Here is a 22,184-nt window from a genome sequence, read left to right on the forward strand (position 1 = left end):
TTTTTTTTTTTTGTTCCCCAAAACTGCTGTTTCCATTGTGATTTTATTTTGTGTGATCATATTGTGATCAGTTGGGACAAATTTTGCATGGAATGATGTCACTCAACATACTGATGACATTGCAGCAACCTCACCCTTATGGCATGTGATTGTTATAATTAAGATCTTTATTCTCCAGAGCATTGCAAATAAACACTAATCTCTCTTTTTTCCCCTTTTATATATATATATATATATTAATTTATGAGTAGCGTTTATTATAAGCACTTTATTGCACTCACATTTACACAATTACACATGCGAAAAAACTGAAATCATGATTTGAAATCACAATTTCTAGGTTGTAAATCTTCGTGACTGCTTTTTCAAATTTTTATTATTAATATTTTTGTAATAAAAATTTTTATGTTATGAAAATTATCTATAGCAGTTAATTTCCAATTTTTTTTTTTGGATTAATACCATTACTAATGTTCTGAGCCTGAGTGTCGGAATGATACTTTTTGGACAAAATTTCACAAGATATAACTAAGCCAAAAAATTTTCAGGTAGCAATTTTGAAAAATTCTTGTGAATTTTTGTAATTGTGAAGGTTTTTGTAAAAATTGAATATGGAAACACTATTTATAAATAACGGGTATGATCATTCAATAGGCACCTCTGGAGAGTTACCTTGGCTGATTCAAAGAATTAAAAATCCTTTCACAGCTCTTAGTCTCTTACTAGCCGTTTGAGACAAGTTTCTTTCAAAATTATGTAGAAATCGTTTCTGCCCAGGGCTCGTTCAAGCGGGCCTTACGCAGTTACGCTATGCTTTGAGGGGGCTTAATGAGCCGCTTAAGCAGCCTTTAGGTGCGCCTCGAGTGGATATCTATTCGGCTTGTCTCATCTTGATGTAAGTGCCAAGTTGCACTCTCCATTTGGGGAAATTATAAGGTCTACTGTTTCATTAAAAAACTTTCACCTGTTTAAAATTGTTAGTTAAAAAAAATTTTTAAACAGAAATTAATTACCGACTCAGTAATTTAAAACAAGTGAAAGTTTTTTAATAAAATGGTGGACCACATCACTTGTCCACTAAAGAACTCTAGAATTTCTCCTCCATTTGTCAGCTAGTATTTAAATTGTGCTGTTAGAACTTAGAACTAAATGCACACAAGGCTCGCTCGAGAGGAGAAATTTGAGAATTGTTAGGGACACAAATTTTGGCGCAATTTTGTGCCACAATTCGCCACATGATGAGTTATGATTGGTAAGGATGTATTAGTGGGCCATGTGGGACACACTCTTACCAATTAGAACTCACCACATGGCGGGTTATGACACAAAGTTGTGCCAAAATTAGGGTCCCTAGCATTTCCTGAGGACGTTGTCATTGTCAAATTGTCAATGTTTATACTTAGCCATAAAATAAAAATAAAACAGAGTTTAGATTTTGATGCACTTGAGTTACTTAAGGTCTACACTTTTCCCCCTAATAGATGTGCTCTTATTATGGGACCTACAATCTTTAAACGTGGCATTCTTATAATTAAAATCGTTTTACGAATCAAAGTTTATGAACAATTCCGATTGAATTTTTAAAAGTTTTGAATAGACTCCTATAATTAGCAAAAGATGATTAATAAAACCAGATGAGATTTTCATGCTTGACGCCACCCAATTTCCCTACATTAAGTATTAAAATGTCAGTAGCTATTAATCTCGAAAGTCTGCATGTATATATATATATTGTCGAAGCATGTCACTTTTTTTTTTTTTCTGACATGCGTCATGTGCACAATTACAAAAAGAATATTATACCCAAATACTATTAAACTCATGGAATAATATCTTTCTTTTTTTTTTTTTCCTTTTCCAATATATATATATATATATAGATTTATTTGGTCTTCAATTCTTGTTCATGAATCCTTGAATTGAAGGCACAAGTTTAAACATAAAAAAGCAAGGTAAACTAATTATTGGGCATGTCATCCACTTAATTTTGTTGTTAACCTTAAACCGACTGATGAGTTTGGCAGAACTAACTTTATGTCGATGATGGTAATGATAATTCAAGTTGAATAGAACCTAGACAAGTTTGTTTGTTCATTTTTCGGTGAGGCTTGTTGTATGAAAAAAATATTTATATTTATACCTTTCGTTTTTTTTTTTTTTGCTAATCCTCTTTCGCATTCCTGATATTGCTTTTGTTGTAATCTAGCATATGTTTACCCATGTATCAGTGAAGTGAGTCTATATTTCCTGCTTGCTTCTTTTGGGATGGAAAAGAAGTATATGATAAATGATAATGGAGATGGGCTAGCATGACCATATTTCTATTCTATTTCTCATTTTGAGTTACTTTGATCATCAGTCCTTACCTATCAAGTAAAGTTTGATTTCAATATCTACCAATCTGAGTAAATTAAAATGACATTCTAGTGGAATTGCTGTTGCAGAAAATAAAGGAACATATTTTCGTCTAGTTTCCATTAAGTGAAGTGAAAAATTCTTTGCTGTTAAGTCTCCTTGTGATTGAGAACAACACCTTCCACCCTTACTTCTCTTCTTTTTTTAAGATAGTTATGTCATATGCAGACTTTTTAGGTTTACAAATTACAAACGTATATAATAAAATGAAAGCTTTTAGACTTTTAGTTGATTTGTTCACTAGTTGTCACCTGAGCTTTTGAGTTCTTGCAAATTTCCATATTAGCATTCTTTGACAAGAACCCTCACTCTAAATAATTTATTGTATGAAACCAACTGTGGGGGCATAACCAAAACCTCAAAACCAATCCATAAAAATGCTAAATTCCACAGGATATCCAATAACAACACCAGTATCATGTACGCCCAATTTCTCTGCAGCTCCTCAGGACCATCAATAATGATTGCTTTTTTTTCTTTTTCTTTTTTGGGTTAGGTAGATAGTGGGGGAGGGAGAGGTGGGATTTGAACAACTTACATGGGGCACTACAAAGGATGCCATTACCATTGGGCTATCACTTGAACCCCTAGCAATGATTGCTTTTAAGTGTATGTTTCTTCTTCTTTTTTTCCTTGGATTGTAAACTTTTGGGATACATTTTTCTGTTTATGGAGTTTTTGGGATGTGGATTTTGGATATAGAGAGCTTGGATCATGTTAATAATTAGATTTTGATTGGATTAATTTGTGATTGGTTTTGATCATTCAGGATTTTTTTTTTTGTTAGTGTTTCTATTGCTTTAATTCCTGTGGGGTAATTGAGTATATGGAAATTTTAAAGTCATTGTTTTTAAAAATTTTATGGTCAGAGTATTTCAGTTCTGTTTAGGGTTCTGACAAATAAGCTAAATCTGCAAAGGCTTTTGGAGTTCATCTAGAGGTCATTGCCATTGTACTAAAATTTGATTGGCTTTTAAGCTGCCTTATAGTTTCTACTTTCTACCAGACTGATTCACTTCGAAGCCAAATTATGATTAAGCCAAATTATGATTATACTATAGGAAGAGTATTGTTGATTCCATTCTTATGATAATGTTGAAGTTGGGTTCAGTTGAGGAGGTTGAATTTATTGTAACTACTAATGAGTGTGCTACATAGCTATCTCAATGGGTCTATGGTGCCAATCTTTGTAATTCTACTATTGTGAACGGAATTGTCTTTAGGTAAGTTTTTTAGTTAGAGAATGCAAGCTGTGTCCTTGAGCTGCTTTTGGACACTAATGCCACCATTGCCTTGCTGACCAATTTTGTGATGAATTAGGATAAAAGTGGCCTTTGCCGTTTAATTATTTTCTGACAGTAAATTTTAATATGTGATGCATGTGTGTACAAAAATGTTTCTTTAGAAGTGATTTTAGAATGTCAAAGCATTCTGCCAGTTAAGTTTTTCTGCAAGCAAATTCATAGATCTTTAATTTGCTAGCATCTTCTTTCATCTCTATAACGTGCTTTGGTTAAGTCCTTGACATGAGGCTTCCCTTCTTTAGGCACAACGTAGGTAAGATATATAATAGCCTTAGGCCTAATGTCACATTTTTTGCATTGTCTTACTAATAATAATAATTTTTTTGTTGTAGTACATCTTATTAGAGATATAGGTTTGCAGTCAAGTTTGTTATTGATGTATTTTCCTTTATACTTGTGCAGATATAGGATTGATGGCAAAACGACAGCTTTTGTGGGACTACTTGAACTCAAATATTTTCTGTAAAGTTTGGAAGCTAAGACATCATTTGTATATAAATGGTTGTAATTACTTTGTGAACATCTTTATTGCATTTTTAGATTGTATGGATGTTTTTTTTTTTATGGATTTGGTTAGAAATGAATGGATATATATTTTTTATTTGTTCATGGATTTGGTTAGAAATCAAGAGGTTAATGTAATGGCAAGTAAATGTAAAGAATATTAATAGAAAAATAAAATTGGTGATGATAATTTTTGTTGCCATATCTAACTATAAGCAGAAATTAGTGACGAAATAATTTGTCACCTAAGCTATTGAAATTGGGGGAAAAAAAAACATTTGGTGACGAAATATTTTGTCACTGAAAATAAGGTTTAGTGACGAAAATATTAGGTGACGAAAAACTTTGGTCACCTATCATTTTTTATTGGTGACGAAAAAATTTCGTCACTTATTATTTTTATATTGGTGACGAAACATTTTCGTCACCAATACATTTTGTGACGGAGCTTAGGTGACGAATGCTGTTTCGTCACCATTTCGTCACCATATGCATTTGGTGACGAAATAAGGACATATTGTGACGAAATGTTTCGTCACCATAGTCTACTTTTGTTGTAGTGCCTTGCATCATATGCATGTCATACCGTCTCGCTTGAGAGGGCTTAGGTCTTATTCAAGTGGCTTACACATATTTGTGGGGTCTACTCTTATGTAAAAGGAAGGATACATGAACCTGATGCATATAATATCATATGGCTCAAAATGGCATAATCCTTGCTTGAATGGCCCACTAAAATTGAATTTTATTTTTAAAATTTTCTCCATCTCGTTTGCCTTTCAAAAAATACTTATTCATGTTTCAACCACATTGTTTATGTCTATATATACAAGAACAGCAAATCTTGTTTAGGAAGAGCACTTCAAAGTAGACTTGGCATTCAGGACAGGGTGCAAATTTTTTCCCATCACATGGCAGACCATTCAAACGAGACAAGACAGCCATTCAAAAACTTCATGGTCATTTAAAACTGTTGTGGTGTAGAATGGCATCTTATTTCTTACTCTTAGAAATTTAAAAGTGATAGCTCTATTTAATCTCAAAAGAAAAATATTCTTTCATACTCGTTCACAAGTACTATTTCACTGGCATATTCACAATTATCATAGAGAATGTTAATATTTTAATACATAAAAATAAATGTAAACTAGTAAATATGTGAAAGAAAAAAGCATTACGTCACCGTATTCTAGAAATATTTAATAATTTTCCCTTAAGAATAGAAATGATTGTAATGCCTCTAATGGGGATCAACAAATAAAACACAAGGATGCAATGACAAGATTAAAGAAAATACACACGGAATTAAATGTACATAATATATTACACAGCCACCCACATATTTGGAGAAGGGTATACAATTTTATTTATTTATTTTTACATACCATTTCTTATATAGATATTTACATATTTCCACTACACAAACACAAATATAAATGCAAGATAAATCACACTATCATACAAGCATAGAGAAAACACACGTGGACAAATGCATTAATCAGACATTCTGAGCTGAGTCTCGATTGAGTATGCCTGCATGAGAGAGTAAAGCCCACAAGTGAGTCACAAACTCTCCTCCCTTAGTCAGGTGCTCTGCATGAACTGTTGTGTCATCGGAGGGACTCACAAACAACATCATATCTGCCCAAAAATCTGCTAGAATTTTCCATCTCCGTTCATTGTCAGTTATGTCTACCAACAGATGCTTCCCAAGAACAGCACCTCTTTCAATGATTGTTTCTCCAGGATGATCATCTTCGCCTAATCTCCTCATCTTGTCATACATAGTTGCTGGCGAGTTGCATCCCTTGAGTTTATCCCTGGCTTCTTGAACTACCTGGTCAAACATAAATTCTGTAATATACGCATGATCAGGTAAAAATCTTGGAGCAAAAGCCACCAGGTAGGCACAGTATTTAGATAATGCAGTTGCCACAATGAAGTGTTCGCTTTCCCTTTGTAGGTTGGCTTGTTTCCAATTTATCTCACAAAGACAAGTAGCTATATGCCAGACAATGATAACATGCGTTTGTGTCTCAAGTCTACATGCCCAAGAGAGTTCATTCTTGACCCCATTTCTCTCCAGAGAAGTTTCCCCATTATTCAATTGCTGTTCGTTGGTCTTTAGGGAGGCAATAATTGCTTTCTTCACTTCCAGAGATAATTTGATCCGACTGCTTTCTTTCTGACCTTTTCTTTTAATATCTCTATAAGGAGAGGTCCAAGAATTGAATAGCAATTTGCAAGGGTTATGGTTAAAGGATTTAAGTAGATCGTATTGGCCAAGTTTTTGCTCCCAAGGTTTTAACCATTTCTTATGGCAGACAATTTGTATAATCTTCTCCATGAATTTATTGTTTTGCCATGATGGTTTTTTAACATAAGAGCAAAGCCACTGTACCTTAGCCCAATCGGAGAAGTTGACAACCAAAAATTGAACAACTTCCATGAAGAGGATAGCTACTATAACTATAGCTGTAACTCGCACATCAACATCACGCCCACTCACTGTAAGCAGGTTCAGGTCTCCACTGGGTGTATGGTAATGCTTTAGAATGGGAGTAACAATTACACAACCAATTATGACAATAAATAACTGCATAATTTTAAATATTAGAAATCCCGAGGTAAATAAAGCATAATAATTTGTGTAGAAGAAATCATATAGAAATGCGAGTTCGACCTCAATTACTCGGAATGCTCTCTCGTGATCACCTTCTTTGGCAAGTAGCCCATGCCGAACAAAATTCCATGTCTTCAACTGGGAGCTTTCAGACATGGAGTATCCTGCAAATCTACGACAGAGAAGCCTAAACAATGCACAAGAGAGGCAAATGTCCTTGAGTCGGCCATCTGAATCTCCGGTGGAGCTTAAGAGACTCCCTTGGCATTGCCAGATCATATCAATGGTAACAACTTCATTTGCAGTCCTCAAATGATATTGATAGAGTGGCGGGATAACTTCCACCTTTTCCTTCTCTTCGCCTTTCACCCAATACTTGTAGCCTTTCATGCATGAGGGATCTACTTCACCTTCGTTGCTCAACGTATGCTCATTGGCCATGAAGTCTGCAATCAGTTTGGTATTTTTGACCAAACCATCTGTTCTGCTAGCCAAGCTCAAAGCTTCACCTCGTAGTGATGTCCTTAGCAAAGCAAAAAAGAAGAGGATATAGAGCAGTATCCTAAATTCTGTTTCATGACCATGCGTACTTGTCAGCCAGCCCAGCCCATAATATTTCACAAGCACTTCCATGTTATATCTCCTCTGATTATCATTGTCTTCAAGGCTGTAGGCAGAGATGCAATCTGCATTTCCAGAGAAAATAATCAAAAATGTCGCCCAAATAGCAAACAATTCATTTTCAAAAGATGCTGACTGCATCTGGCCAACAGTGTAGGTTATCAGGTACGTAGGCAAAGCATAAGCTATCCATATTAAAACTTTGAGAAACCCACTGTGGCTACGACGCCTGCATGATCCGAAAACCACAAGAAAGACTACAAAGATTGTTGTCACAATGATATATGCTTCAATTTGCTCTAGCTTATGTCTAGCACTCACAACTCCATTATTTGGAACATTAGTGGCATTATTAAGAACCACAGAATCATTTACAAATGCCATTATGTAATGCCCTCCCAGTACACTCCTGACACCAAAATATATGCATGACTGGATACTTATAGAATTCCTACATTCTTAAATTAAGATGGAGAGATTTGAAAAGGTCAAACTAATACTTCAAACTAAAGAGATTTGAAATGGTTAAACTAACACTTCATATCGCATGTTAGGATAACTTTTTATAAAGAAGACCGAGAGTGATAGGCCATCTGCTCTTCAATAGGGGGAAATATTGGGAAGAAAAAGAACCTTTCAAGATAACCATAACTCTATTAGAGCATTTAGATACAAAACCTGAAACTTTTTCTACTGTTTTCTTAGCTTTTCCATAATTTCTTATGGTAACTCCCCTGAATGAATATCAATTGCGATGACGCCAACAACCATGTTTTTTCCACACGACCAATTCAAATGAACCAGTTCAACCTCCACAAGATTGTCTCCAAAGTATTTATTTACCTAATTTGACAAGTAAGTCACTTCCAAGTTCCAGGACTACCAATAAACGCAATGCTCAAACAGCAAAAAATTTGTCACAGGAAGAAGCCGATTGGCGATTGCATGCTATGCTTGAAGAAGCCCAATATACATGTATTCAAGCCCATCTAAAAACAATATTTTCACAACATTACAAATTTCTGGCTATGGTGTCTTGGTAAGTTACTTTTAAGGAGCATTCAAAGGTACGAGGTAATGAAAGAAAAAACAAACCATGCATCTCTCTGTCTCTGTCTCTCTCAATTAGCTTAAAATAAAGGCTTGAGGAAGTAAAAAATACGTCAATTTCAATCCAAGATAATGTTTTCTTAACAATTCCCATAATGAACAGGTAGATGTCTCTCTCTCATCTTCAAACTAGTGGGGAAGGTGAAGCCTACTAAAAAAATGATTGATTTTAAATAGTGGCGGAACAAAGATTTCAGTTCATTAGGGGAAAAATTAAAAGAAAAAATAATCTAAATATGTTAATCAACCACAAATTAACAATAACAAAATATATAAACAATTGTAAAGAAATGTAATTACAAGTGTATATTTCATATCATTGAAATAAAGAAACAAAAATAACTAATTCATAATTAGAAATGTGGAGGCATTTTTTGCTTCAAGGCCAAGAGCTAAACCAATTGGAGCCTAGGCAATTTTTGCTCTTGTCCCACATTGAAAAGAAAGCCTTAACCAAACTAGTGGTACTCTTTCTCATTGGCTTATCTCTTATATGGCATAAAGAGGGAGGCTTTCTTTTCCATGTGGGACAAGAGCAAAAATTGTCTAGGCTCCAATTAGATGCCATAAAAGGGATGAGCCAATGAGAAAGAGTACCACTAGTTTGGTTAATCCTTTTAATATGGGGATATTTTTTGCTTCTAGGCCAAGGGCTAGACCAATTGGAGCCTAGGCAATTTTTGCTCTTGTCCCACATGGAAAAGAAAGCCTCCCTCTTCATGCCATATAAGAGATGAGCCAATGAGAAAGAGTACCACTAGTTTGGTTCACATTTTTTAATGATGATAGGTCCTTTCGGTGGCACCATGTTGGACAAGGTGACACAATAGAGGTCTTCAATGGGAGTGTCACTGGTGGTTCGTAAGTATGTTTTTGCCCTAATGTTATGTGCTAGAATAATTTCTTGGGAATTTGATAGTTAGGAGGTAGGAATTTTGATTTGTGTTGAAAACACCGAAATACAAATTAAGGTATATGGTTCTTTATGTTTATCATGCCTATTTTCGGTTTTGTGTGTTTCTTCAACTTTAAAATAGGCATCTTTATGAAAAACACCGAAATACAAGTTGAGATATATGGTTCTTTACGTTTATAATGCCTATTTTGGTTTTTGTTCGTTTCTTCGACTTTAGAACAGATTATGTACGTAGAAGATTTTGATTTGGTTTCAAGTATTTTCCCAAGACATTATTTGTGTACTTTTCATTATAACTGAGTAATTACTAAATATGCCGTCCAATCATTTGTTATTAGTAAGACAATAAGTTTTGAGCACATTATTCCATGCAATCCTTTTCTCTTCGTTTTCTTTTCGTTTTCTATGAATCATTTGTCTCATATTCATTATCATATAAAAAGTTAACAAAATCATTTGCAACTTTTTTTTTCAAAAAAAAGAAATTATTTGCAAATTATTTTGGTCAATGAAATACATAACTCAGATGCTTAACATCATTTTGATAAATATGCTATTCACATAAATGGTAACGTGATATAAATGATAACGTGATACAAGAAATACTTCTTCATATAAAAAAAAGGAAATACTTCTATCACCACTTTTACCATTATAGTTGATTGATTTTAGATCAATTTTTAGTTGTGATTTCAAGCAAAATACACAACAAATTAATGAAGGAGATGATGTTTCCTATATTTCTTCATTCACTTAGCCAAAATAAAAGTATGTATTATCTCATGGAAAATTATTGTATACCTTCGGAATACCATAAATGCGTACTCTGTCATCTCACATGAATGGTGGGTCATAGTAATTAAATTCATGGTGGGATCTACATTCATGTAAGAGGAGGGAGTACGCATTTATGGTATTCCGGGAGTACCTAATAATTTTCCTTATCTCATATACATTATTCGAAGTTAAAATGAATTTATTGTTGTTTATTCAAAATATACTATGCATAATTACATATTATATATGGAAATTAAATCTAATCATTGAAATGATATAGAAAAATACTAATAGATAAAAATAAAAAATAAAAAAAATGCAAGATTATAGTAAAAATATGAAATTATTGATCTTAGTATAAATATTAGAAAAATATGGAACTTGGAGTCTCCATTTGGTTAGAGCTTTTTAGGCCAAAATCACAATTGCTATTTTTACGCACTTGATAAAATTTTGAAATTGTGCTTTTCAGTCTTAAGTGTATTTTTGCATTGCATCTTCTGAACAGCAATAATAAATTCTCATTTTTTCAAAAAGCCCAAAATAAAAGAGTCGAACCAAACTCACTCAAAATGTTTCACAGTCTTCGTATTTCACCATTTCGGGCCCAATCCGAAACCCACAACAATTAGTTTTCATTGGCATGGGGGTGTGTGACCAAGGCAAGATAGTTGGTTGGATACTTGGTATACTGGCCCAATTCATTTTTGTATAAGACCAATCCAAACCCAACCATTCATATATTATGTACAAGACGGATAATCAATCAAGCCTAGAGTGGGAACCCTTAAAAGTGTTATTTGTGCTAGGATTATCTTGAACCGTCAATAGGGCCATGTCAACTTTGTCGAATCTGTACAAACACATAATTCTGAGACCAGAAAACAAAAGGAAAATTGAAAGGAAAAAAAGAAGAAGAAATATTCTGACCATGTCAAGAAATAAATGTAGCTTAACTCATGCCAATTGCATGTTTTGTATTTGCTTACTGATCATAAAAATAGTAAGAAACTTAGAATAACAATATGACCCATGCAAAGTTGGGTTTTCTCACAATTTAACAATAGTTCTGTATGTGAAGTCAATAGGAATTCCATTGAATAGGTCTTTCATTTTTCTTTATTTTTTCATACTTCTATTTCCATTGTGATTTATTTTGTGCAACCATAGTTAGAATTGGGATTTGCATGGAAAGAATGTATTCAACATGGTAATAACATTGTAACTATCGATCCCCACTTAAGGCATGATTGGTAGTAGGTTTAAAAGCTAACAACAAATCTTCATTCTCCACAATTTTATTTTGATGATAAAGGGATAGCGTTTTCCACCATATTGAGACTTGGCATATTAATTGTATCTTATATTTTTCTAGTTAAATTTGAGGTCAAACCAACTTCACATATCTAGACTATCTCCCTTATCCGGATTCTCACCTTCAAATTTCTCGGCCAGTATGCATTTTTGCCCTCTAAAAACTTCTCGTTATGATAAATTTGTGTGATAGTTAAATTTCATTTTATTTTGTTATTTAATTACTAATACTCTCTGTGCTTGATTTTTTCATGCTTTAAAGTGTGTTTTCTAAAATCTTATGCTATTATTAATTATATATACTAAAAAATGAATTGGTTGGTGTTTTGCAGACTATGGTAATCAATGTTTTATATGGAGAATTCTGCTATCTTGATGAAATTCCACGTAATGCAAAAATCGTTGACATAAAACTGAAGGTCGAGAAAAAAGTTTATGTCCCATGGGTTAGGCTAGGCCTAGCCTATAATGAACAGTTGCTATAAGATGAATTGACTGTAACGGATTATCAAATTCCTCCTGGAGCCAAGCTCCATCTTAGTTCAGTAATTCGAGTTTCGATCAACTGTATAGCTTAAGGGTCAAGGAATCCATTAACGTTGGCTACTAGGAGATGCTTCATACAAAGTATGGCATTGATGTTGAACATAAGAGATTCCAATTTTAAGATGGTCATAAACTTGATGATCGTGCTCTACAGTGTACTTCCAAAATTTGTGATGGATCTACGCTATTCTTGGGATTTTTTTTTTTTTTTTTTTTTATGATGATCGTGCTCTACAGTGTACTTCCAAAATTTGTGATGGATCTACGGTTTTTTTTTTTTTTTTTTTTTTTTTTTTTTGAGAATGGTATTTCTTGGGATTTAGTGGGTTTGGTATATGATATAATAATCGTACAGATAAATGCATGAAGCATATGAATAAATATTAATATAGGGAATAATATTTCATTATATAATATTAAAATCCAGTGGTTTCTTGAAGTTGAAAAAAGGAATCTACTCGCCAATGGATTATTATACGATGGTTAAGAATGTGATAAACACATTACCAAGTTTACAGTTAGTTTTTGGATATATCATATTTTAGATTTTAAAAGTTTAGAACAATTAGCAAATCGTGAACATAATTTGTCTAGATATAGATCTTAAAATCTATAGGCATGATTAGACAATACTCAAGGTGCTGCAAGTAAGAATACAAGAATAAGCAAGCTGCAGGTCCAAGAATTCAAAACATGCCAAGTTTGACTGATTGAGAAAACATGTTCTACCGATCGAGACACGGGTTCTGTAGAATTTAATTAAAGTCCATCAGCTTGTTAAGCCTATTAAGTGATCAAGGTTTCAGATCTATTTCACATAGTATTCAAAGGAAATCCTAAGACACGTTTTTGTGATGACTTCAGAAGTGCTCTTGTGATATCTAAAAGGTACTGTGTCTTCTTCTTTCAAAGTCACTACCGGAAATCATTCTCATACCATTAGAACCGGTAGATCTAAAATTATTGCTACAAGATCAACAACTGATGGTGATCTGAAATCTTTGAGTGAGATTTCAAAGTCACAAATGTGGGTGTTTGTGCAAATCAAATCCAAGATAGAAAAGTTCGTGGAGTTGGAGCTGCACGTGGTCGTGTTAGTAAGTTTTACATGAGGTAGTTTAGATTTAGAGTTTAAATCTATTGTAATCTTCTATTCTATCATAGTGGATTTTGTTTACCTAGATAGCTAGGTTAAATTCTCTGTAGGTTTTTACCTTGAAATGGTTGATTTTATTGGTTTTCCTGAGTAATAATATTGTTGTCTTATTTATTTTTCCACACTGTATGATATGATATTTTGTTGTTTAACTTAGATCTCATAATTAACCTAAGTAAATACTTAGCTAATTCATGAGGTTAAACTAATATATTTTTAAGGGATCCAAATAAACAAACACATATGTTAAATAATTTGCTATTAAGAGTCAAGATCCTTATAATTCAATGGTAATACCTGATTTTCCTATTAGGGAGAACCTAGATTCAAATTCAAATTCCCCAACCTTTAAAAAAAAAAAGAAAAAAAAAAAGTTGGATAACATACTTTGAGACATAAGTCGGACTTCATGCATCATAATTAATCTATGGTGTAACTGTAAATCTACCGATCGAAATCCAAATAATTAATGTATAACAAGAGTAATCAATCAGATTTAGTGTAGGAACTTAAGTGTTATTTTGGCTAGGACTAGGTTGAACCATTGAAAAAGAAAAAGGCCTTACTCTTCAACTATTTTAAATGTGAAAAAAAAAAAAAAGATTATTCTGCCGTCAACCAGTTCAAATCAATCCCAACATAAAAACCAAACTTCATCCTAAAGCTAGATAAAATCCTAGGCAGGCAAACAAAACTTACAAGAATTCTTAACAAAGATTCAGTTTTTTACCACTACATACCCTTGGTGCGATGGTCACTTCATAAGTATAAGTACTTATGGGGTGTGGGGGTAAGGGCCAGGGTTCAAGTCTTTAGGAGAGAGTTTTACACACATATATACATAGATTAGGTTAGAGTAGTATTTCTGTCTTGTATATAAAAAAAAAGATTTAGTTTTTAATTAAACCCAACAAAAGCCAAACTTCATCCAAAACTCAAATAAAATTCTAAGCAAACAAACAAATTTTACAGGAATTATTAACAAAGATTCAACTTTTAATCAAACTCAGACTACTTCCAAACATAATCAATAATCAAACAAAGGTTTGACTTCAAACCCCTCAAACAACCAAACAAACCAATTCAATGTTTCCCAAAAACAAAAACAAAAAGGCTTTAGTTTTAGGCAATTCTTCAAGGTCCCATTTGTACATAGATTAAAGATGATATCAAGCTTAAGCATTTGTCTGATAAATCCTCCTCTTCAAATAGCACAGTACAAGCTCCTTGTTTGTTGGGCAAAACTGAAACCCAAGTGCCCAATTTCATCTCCTTGATGCAAGCATTTGGAGTCTGCCGTTGAATGGTTGGGGTTGCTAGTATGGATTTATCGATTGGGCTTGGGGTTTTAGGTTTGGGGATTTTGATTAACAAAGACTAGGGATTTGGATTTTTATTAGGTTGTGTCAATTGAGGGAGTTAGGGGTATTTTTATCCTTTCAAAAAAAATTTTGTTGTGTGTGAATCATTATGAGCCATGTGTCCATCTATATATATATTTTTAAATAAAATGGTTTAGCTTAAGTTAAATACTACGCCAGCATTCTATTAGCTACGTAAGGCATAAATTAATGGACTTAGATGGAAGGACAAAAAGTAGAACATTTTATAAAGTTGAGGGACGAAAAGCAAAGTTTTGAAAATTTAGGGGTGAACTTTTGTGAAAATTTAGGAATGAAAATGATATTTTATCTAAAAGAAAAAAGACAAAAGATAAAATATTTTTAACCAAGTGATCTGATAATACATAATCCTAAAGATTTATTGTTGCTCATTCATGCCATATTGCCAATTGTATCGTTTTGAAATTGCTAACCACAGCTAAATATACTAATTTTTAGATACTTTCTATATATTAGATATTTTCTTCTTTGACATTCATGACAGGTCCATAATGAATGAATAGTAGAGAATATTATAGGCCTGTTTGATACTGTTTTTTAAATAACAATACATGTATTTTCACAACACTTTTTTACCCACATGTATTTTCACAACACTTAAACAATGTTACTATAAATCTCTTATTACACGGGCCTTATGTCAATGTACTTTGAAAAGAAAAAAAAAAAAAATTCTCTCTAAACTAGACATAATAACAGCTTGACGCAGTATAAGTTGTTGTTGCAACAATTTAGCAACATTTGTGTTAAGTCCATGAAAACTTATTGAGATTGGCCTTTTTTTGTTGAGTAACGCTCAGACACAAACTATTTTACAATATTTTTACAAAATACTGATATGGTCAACTTCTTATTGGTTTTTATCTAGGCCCACCATTAATATCACTTTTTCATCTACCGATAATCATTTACCACATCAACTGTTTGTAAAATTTTTTGTAAAATAATTTGGGCGCTCTTTTCGTCCCTACATTTTGGAGTCATTTCTATTTTGGTCCCTACATTTCTATTTTACTACTTTTAGTCTCTAAACCAATTAACGTGTGACATTTAAGTCCTTACCGTCAGCCAACTAATGGGAAAAGCTGAGGTGGTAGACAGAACACCCTATTAGCTGACGTGGCACTGCTGTGGCGATTAAAATATTATTAAAAAAATATTATTTGGTATTTTACAATTTAAACAAAAAAATAGAAAATAAATTAAAAAATAAAATTAAACTCAATCCCAAGACCCAGAAAAATTAAACTCAATCTTTGGACTTCTCAAACCCAGATTGGCCTGTAATTTACTTATATTTTGCTTTCTTTACTTTATTTAGTACCAAAAAAGCTGAGACCTTGCAAATCTGAATCTCAAATCAGTGTAAAGTCTTCTCATTTTTTGGTTGTCTATGCTGAGTCCCATTTTTGGCGTTGAATTCCATCTGGGTTTGAAGTCTAATCCTAGTTTTCCTTGTCTGCAAAGCCATCAGAGTCCATAGATTTGATTCTTTGCCTCAACTTGATCATTGACAAGAGAAACGCTTCTTTTTTTTTTCAATCTGGGTATTAAGAAAGTCACTTCATTTATAAGTCTTGTAACCTCTTTCTAGAAGATTTTTTTGTGTTCACATCTGAAAGCTTGAAATTGAAAATTTCTCTATCAAACATGGCCAATCTTGTTCCTGCATGTACCCGATCCACCAAGGCAAAAATCTCCCTCACGCTGGCGAAGCCATACCCACCTCCAACATCTCCGATTTGTCGTCGGCGAAGCCAATCTATGGGTTTGGGTTTTGATTTGTGGAGGAGGAGCATGACTGATTTGGGTCTGGGTTTTGAGGAGCGAGACGTGTTGGTTGCGATTTGGGTTTTGGTGGTGGTCGATCTGAGATTTTGGGTTGTCACGGTGGACATCAGCGTGGGGTTGTGGTGCTATGAGTGGACCTGGGTTCGTGGGGCAGTAGATCAATTTTCTCTCTTGATGCGGAGAAAACGATGGGATCAATGGATTTCGTTGGAAAAATGAACTTGACTTGGGTGAGAGAGAACGATGGCGTTGGAGCCCCGGATCGGAGTGGTCGAGGTCGCTTTGCATGAGGAGTTTTCCGTCGAAGAAGGAAGGTAGAGAACATTGGTGCTTTTGTGTTGTTGATTGCGGATTTGGGTTTGTTGATGGTGGATTCGATGTTGTTGATGGTGGATTTGGGTTTGTTGACAGCGGATTTGGTGTTGTTGATGGCGAATTTTGGGTTTATTTGTTTTTTTTTTTTTTTGCCCTTGATGTTTTGGGTTTGTATGTGTTCTGAGTTTGTTTGTGTTTTGAGATTTTGCCTAAACTGTTTTAGGTTTGTTTGTTTGTTTTTATTTTTTTTATTTTTTTATTTTTTTTTATTTTTAATTTTTATGCGGATTTTTATATTTTTCTGGATTTATGGGTTTGATTTCCTAGAGGTTTCAATGTTGATTGTGTTGGAATTTTTTGTGCTGAGATTGATTTTGAGTGGGTTTGTCAATTGGGTTTGTCTTGATTTGGAGAAGAACATGAAGAATGAAGTTCTTGTTTTGGGTTGGAGGTTTTTGGGTTTGACATTTTTCTGGGTTGGAGGTTTGATGATTTTTCTTGGTTGGTTTTCTCATGTGGGTTTGGGTTTGATAATTTTTTCATGTTTTGGAGGTTTGGTGGAGGATAGGAATTTTGTATGAAATTTTGCATTGTTCTGGGTTTGATTGTTCTTGGATACGGGAAGAACATGAAGAATAGGTTCTTACATGCCACACTCAATTACGCCACACAATCTATAGGTTTCTGGGTTTGATTTTTGGGATTTAATTTTGTTTTTTCATTTAATTAAAATTTAGATGCTGACGTGGTAATTTTTTAATGTCAAAATAAATTTTTTAATGTCAAAATAAATTTTTTAATTATTATTTTACTGTGCCGTCAGCCACGTCAGCATTTTCTGTTAGTTGAGTGACGGTAATGACTTAAATGTCACGCGTTAATTGGTTTAAGGACTAAAAGTTGTAAAAACAAAATGTAGGGACCAAAATAGAAATGACCCCAAAATGTAGGGACGAAAAGAGCATTTACGCCAATAATTTATATCTCTAGCATTATTCTTTTTTTTTTTTTGTTCCGCAAAACTGCTGTTTCCATTGTGATTTTATTTTGTGTGATCATATTGTGATCAGTTGGGACAAATTTTGCATGGAATGATGTCACTCAACATACTGATGACATTGCAGCAACCTCACCCTTATGGCATGTGATTGTTATAATTAAGATCTTTATTCTCCAGCGCATTGCAAATAAACACTAATCTCTCTTTTTTCCCCTTTTATATATATATATATATATTAATTTATGAGTAGCGTTTATTATAAGCACTTTATTGCACTCACATTTACACAATTACACATGCGAAAAAACTGAAATCATGATTTGAAATCACAATTTCTAGGTTGTAAATCGTCGTGACTGCTTTTTCAAATTTTTATTATTAATATTTTTGTAATAAAATTTTTTATGTTATGAAAATTATCTATAGCAGTTAATTTCCATTTTTTTTTTTTGGATTAATACCATTACTAATGTTCTGAGCCTGAGTGTCGGAATGATACTTGGACAAAATTTCACAAGATATAACTAAGCCAAAAAAATTTCAGGTAGCAATAACGGGTATGATCATTCAATAGGCACCTCTGGAGAGTTACCTTGGCTGATTCAAAGAATTAAAAATCCTTTCACAGCTCTTAGTCTCTTACTAGCCGTTTGAGACAAGTGAAAGTTTTCTAATGAAATGGTGGACCACATCACTTGTCCACCAAAGAACTCTATAATTTCTCCTCCATTTGTCAGTTGGTATTTAAATTGTGCTATTAGAACTTAGAACTAAATGCACACAAGGCTCGCTCGAGAGGAGAAATTTGAGAAATGTTAGGGACACCAATTTTGGCACAATTTTCTGCCACAATTAGCCACATGGTGAGTTGTGATTGGTAAGGATGTATTAGTGGGCCATGTGGGGACACACTCTTACCAATTAGAACTCACCACATGGCGGGTTATGACACAAAGTTGTGCCAAAATTAGAGTCCCTAGCATTTCTTGAGAAATTTTACATTGCATCATATGCATGTCATACCGTCTCGCTTGAGAGGGCTTAGGTCTTACTCAAGTGGCTTACACATATTTGTGGGGTCTACTCTTATGTAAGAGGAAGGATACATGAATCCGATGCATATAATATCATATGGCTCAAAATGGCCTAATCCTTGCTTGAATGGCCCACTAAAATTGAATTTTATTTTTAAAATTTTCTCCATCTCGTTTGCCTTTCAAAAAATACTTATTCATGTTTCAACCACATTGTTTATGTCTATATATACAAGAACAGCAAATCTTGTTTAGGAAGAGCACTTCAAAGTAGACTTGGCATTCAGGACAGGGTGCAAATTTTTTCCCATCACATGGCAGACCATTCAAACGAGACAAGACAGCCATTCAAAAACTTCATGGTCATTTAAAACTGTTGTGGTGTAGAATGGCATCTTATTTCTTACTCTTAGAAATTTAAAAGTGATAGCTCTATTTAATCTCAAAAGAAAAATATTCTTTCATACTCGTTCACAAGTACTATTTCACTTACATATTCACAATTATCATAGAGAATGTTAATATTTTAATACATAAAAATAAATGTAAACTAGTAAATATGTGAAAGAAAAAAGCATTACGTCACCATATTCTAGAAATATTTAATAATTTTCCCTTAAGAATAGAAATGATTGTAATGCCTCTAATGGGGATCAACAAATAAAACACAAGGAGGCAATGACAAGATTAAAGCAAGTACACACTGAATTAAATGTACATAATATATTACACAGCCACCCACATATTTGGAGAACGGTATACAATTTTATTTATTTATTTTTACATACCATTTCTTATCTAGATATTTACATATTTCCACTACACAAACACAAATATAAAGGCAAGATAAATCACACTATCATACAAGCATAGAGAAAACACACGTGGACAAATGCATTAATCAGACATTCTGAGCTGAGTCTCGATTGAGTATGCCTGCATGAGAGAGTAAAGCCCACAAGTGAGTCACAAACTCTCCTCCCTTAGTCAGGTGCTCTGCATGAACGGTTGTGTCATCGGAGGGACTCACAAACAACATCATATCTGCCCAAAAATCTGCTAGAATTTTCCATCTCCGTTCATTGTCAGTTATGTCTACCAACAGATGCTTCCCAAGAACAGCACCTCTTTCAATGATTGTTTCTCCAGGATGATCATCTTCGCCTAATCTCCTCATCTTGTCATACATAGTTGCTGGTGAGTTGCATCCCTTGAGTTTATCCCTGGCTTCTTGAACTACCTGGTCAAACATAAATTCTGTAATATACGCATGATCAGGTAAAAATCTTGGAGCAAAAGCCACCAGGTAGGCACAGTATTTAGATAATGCAGTTGCCACCATGAAGTGTTCGCTTTCCCTTTGTAGGTTGGCTTGTTTCCAATTTATCTCACAAAGACAAGTAGCTATATGCCAGACCATGATAACATGCGTTTGTGTCTCAAGTCTACATGCCCAAGAGAGTTCATTCTTGACCCCATTTCGCTCCAGAGAAGTTTCCCCATTATTCAATTGCTGTTCGTTGGTCTTTAGGGAGGCAATAATTGCTTTCTTCACTTCCAGAGATAATTTGATCCGACTGCTTTCTTTCTGACCTTTTCTTTTAATATCTGTATAAGGAGAGGTCCAAGAATTGTATAGCAATTTGCAAGGGTTATGGTTAAAGGATTTAAGTAGATCGCATTGGCCAAGTTTTTGCTCCCAAGGTTTTAACCATTTCTTATGGCAGATAATTTGTATAATCTTCTCCATGAATTTATTGTTTTGCCATGATGGTTTTTTAACATAACAGCAAAGCCACTGTACCTTAGCCCAATCGGAGAAGTTGACAACCAAAAATTGAACAACTTCCATGAAGAGGATAGCTACTATAACTATAGCTGTAACTCGCACATCAACATCACGCCCACTCACTGTAAGCAGGTTCAAGTCTCCATTGGGTGTATGGTAATGCTTTAGAATGGGAGTAACAATTATACAACCAATTATGACAATAATTAACTGCATAATTTTAAACATTAGAAATCCCGAGGTAAATAAAGCATAATAATTTGTGTAGAAGAAATCATATAGAAATGCGAGTTCGACCTCAATTACTCGGAATGCTCTCTCGTGATCACCTTCTTTGGCAAGTAGCCCATGCCGAACAAAATTCCATGTCTTCAACTGGGAGCTTTCAGACATGGAGTATCCTGCAAATCTACGACAGAGAAGCCTAAACAATGCACAAGAGAGGCAAATGTCCTTGAGTCGGCCATCTGAATCTCCGGTGGACCTTAAGAGACTCCCTTGGCATTGCCAGATCATATCAATGGTAACAACTTCATTTGCAGTCATCAAATGATATTGGTAGAGTGGTGGGATAACTTCCACCTTTTCCTTCTCTTCGCCTTTCACCCAATACTTGTAGCCTTTCATGCACGAGGGATCTACTTCACCTTCGTTGCTCAACGTATGCTCATTGGCCATGAAGTCTGCAATCAGTTTGGTATTTTTGACCAAACCATCTGTTCTGCTAGCCAAGCTTAAAGCTGCACCTCGTAGTGTTGTCCTTAGCAAAGCAAAAGCGAAGAGGAAATAGAGCAGTATCCTAAATTTTATTTCATGACCATACGTACCTGTCAGCCAGCCCAGCCCATAATATTTAACAAGCACTTCCATGTTATATCTCCTCCGATTCTCATTGTCTACAAGGCTGTAGGCAGAGATGCAATCTGCATTTCCAGAGAAAATAATCAAAAATATCGCCCAAATAGCAAACAATTCATTTTCAAAAGATGCTGACTGCATCAGGCCAAAAGTGTAGGTTATCAGGTACGTTGGCAAAGCATAAGCTATCCATATTAAAATTTTGAGAAACACACTATGGCTACGACGCCTGCATGATCCGAAAACCACAAGAAAGACCATAAAGATTGTTGTCACAATGATATATGCTTCAATTTGCTCTAGCTTATGTCGAGCACTCACAACCCCATTATTTCGAACATTAGTGGCATTATTAAGAACCACAGAATCATTTACAAATGCCATTATGTAATGCCCTCCCAGTACACTCCTGATACCAAAATATATTCATGACTGGATACTTATAGAAGTCCTACATTCTTAAATTAATCTGGAGAGATTTGAAAAGGTCAAACTAATACTTCAAACTAAAGAGATTTGAAATGGTTAAACTAACACTTCATATTGCACGTTAGGATAACTTTTTATAAAGAAGACCGAAAGTGATAGGCCATCTGCTCTTCAATAGGGGGAAATATTGGGAAGAAAAAGAACCTTTCAAGATAACCACAACTCTATTAGAGCATTCAGATACAAAACCTGAAATTTTTTCTACAGTTTTCTAAGCTT

The 22,184-nt window shown here is 34.1% G+C and overlaps 2 protein-coding genes and 1 long non-coding RNA gene across 3 annotated transcripts; 1 reads left to right on the forward strand and 2 right to left on the reverse strand.

Annotated features, from left to right (window-relative positions):
• Window positions 1-1,899: 1,899 nt before the first annotated feature.
• On the forward strand, window positions 1,900-4,326 carry LOC136069303 (uncharacterized). The gene is made up of 2 exons (XR_010630513.1): window positions 1,900-3,024; window positions 4,122-4,326. It is a non-coding gene; the product is annotated as an uncharacterized LOC136069303 (long non-coding RNA).
• Window positions 4,327-5,721: 1,395 nt separating this feature from the next.
• Window positions 5,722-7,851, reverse strand: LOC112031709 (uncharacterized). The gene has a single exon (XM_024064415.2). The coding sequence runs from the start codon at window positions 7,849-7,851 to the stop codon at window positions 5,722-5,724; it is 2,130 nt and encodes a 709-aa protein (XP_023920183.2).
• Window positions 7,852-19,730: 11,879 nt separating this feature from the next.
• On the reverse strand, window positions 19,731-21,860 carry LOC136069496 (uncharacterized). Its single transcript, XM_065778118.1, has one exon. It carries the CDS (start codon window positions 21,858-21,860, stop codon window positions 19,731-19,733), a length of 2,130 nt encoding a protein of 709 aa, XP_065634190.1.
• Between the last annotated feature and the right edge of the window lie 324 nt (window positions 21,861-22,184).

This window comes from Quercus suber, unplaced genomic scaffold (genome assembly GCF_002906115.3).
Source record: "Quercus suber isolate HL8 unplaced genomic scaffold, Cork oak 2.0 scaffold_10, whole genome shotgun sequence".
Taxonomy (NCBI): domain Eukaryota; kingdom Viridiplantae; phylum Streptophyta; class Magnoliopsida; order Fagales; family Fagaceae; genus Quercus; species Quercus suber.

Excerpts from the sequence above, each read along its gene's own strand:
- LOC136069496 (XM_065778118.1), bottom strand. The coding sequence starts at position 21,860 with ATGGCATTTGTAAATGATTCTGTGGTTCTTAATAATGCCACTAATGTT.
- LOC112031709 (XM_024064415.2), bottom strand. The coding sequence starts at position 7,851 with ATGGCATTTGTAAATGATTCTGTGGTTCTTAATAATGCCACTAATGTT.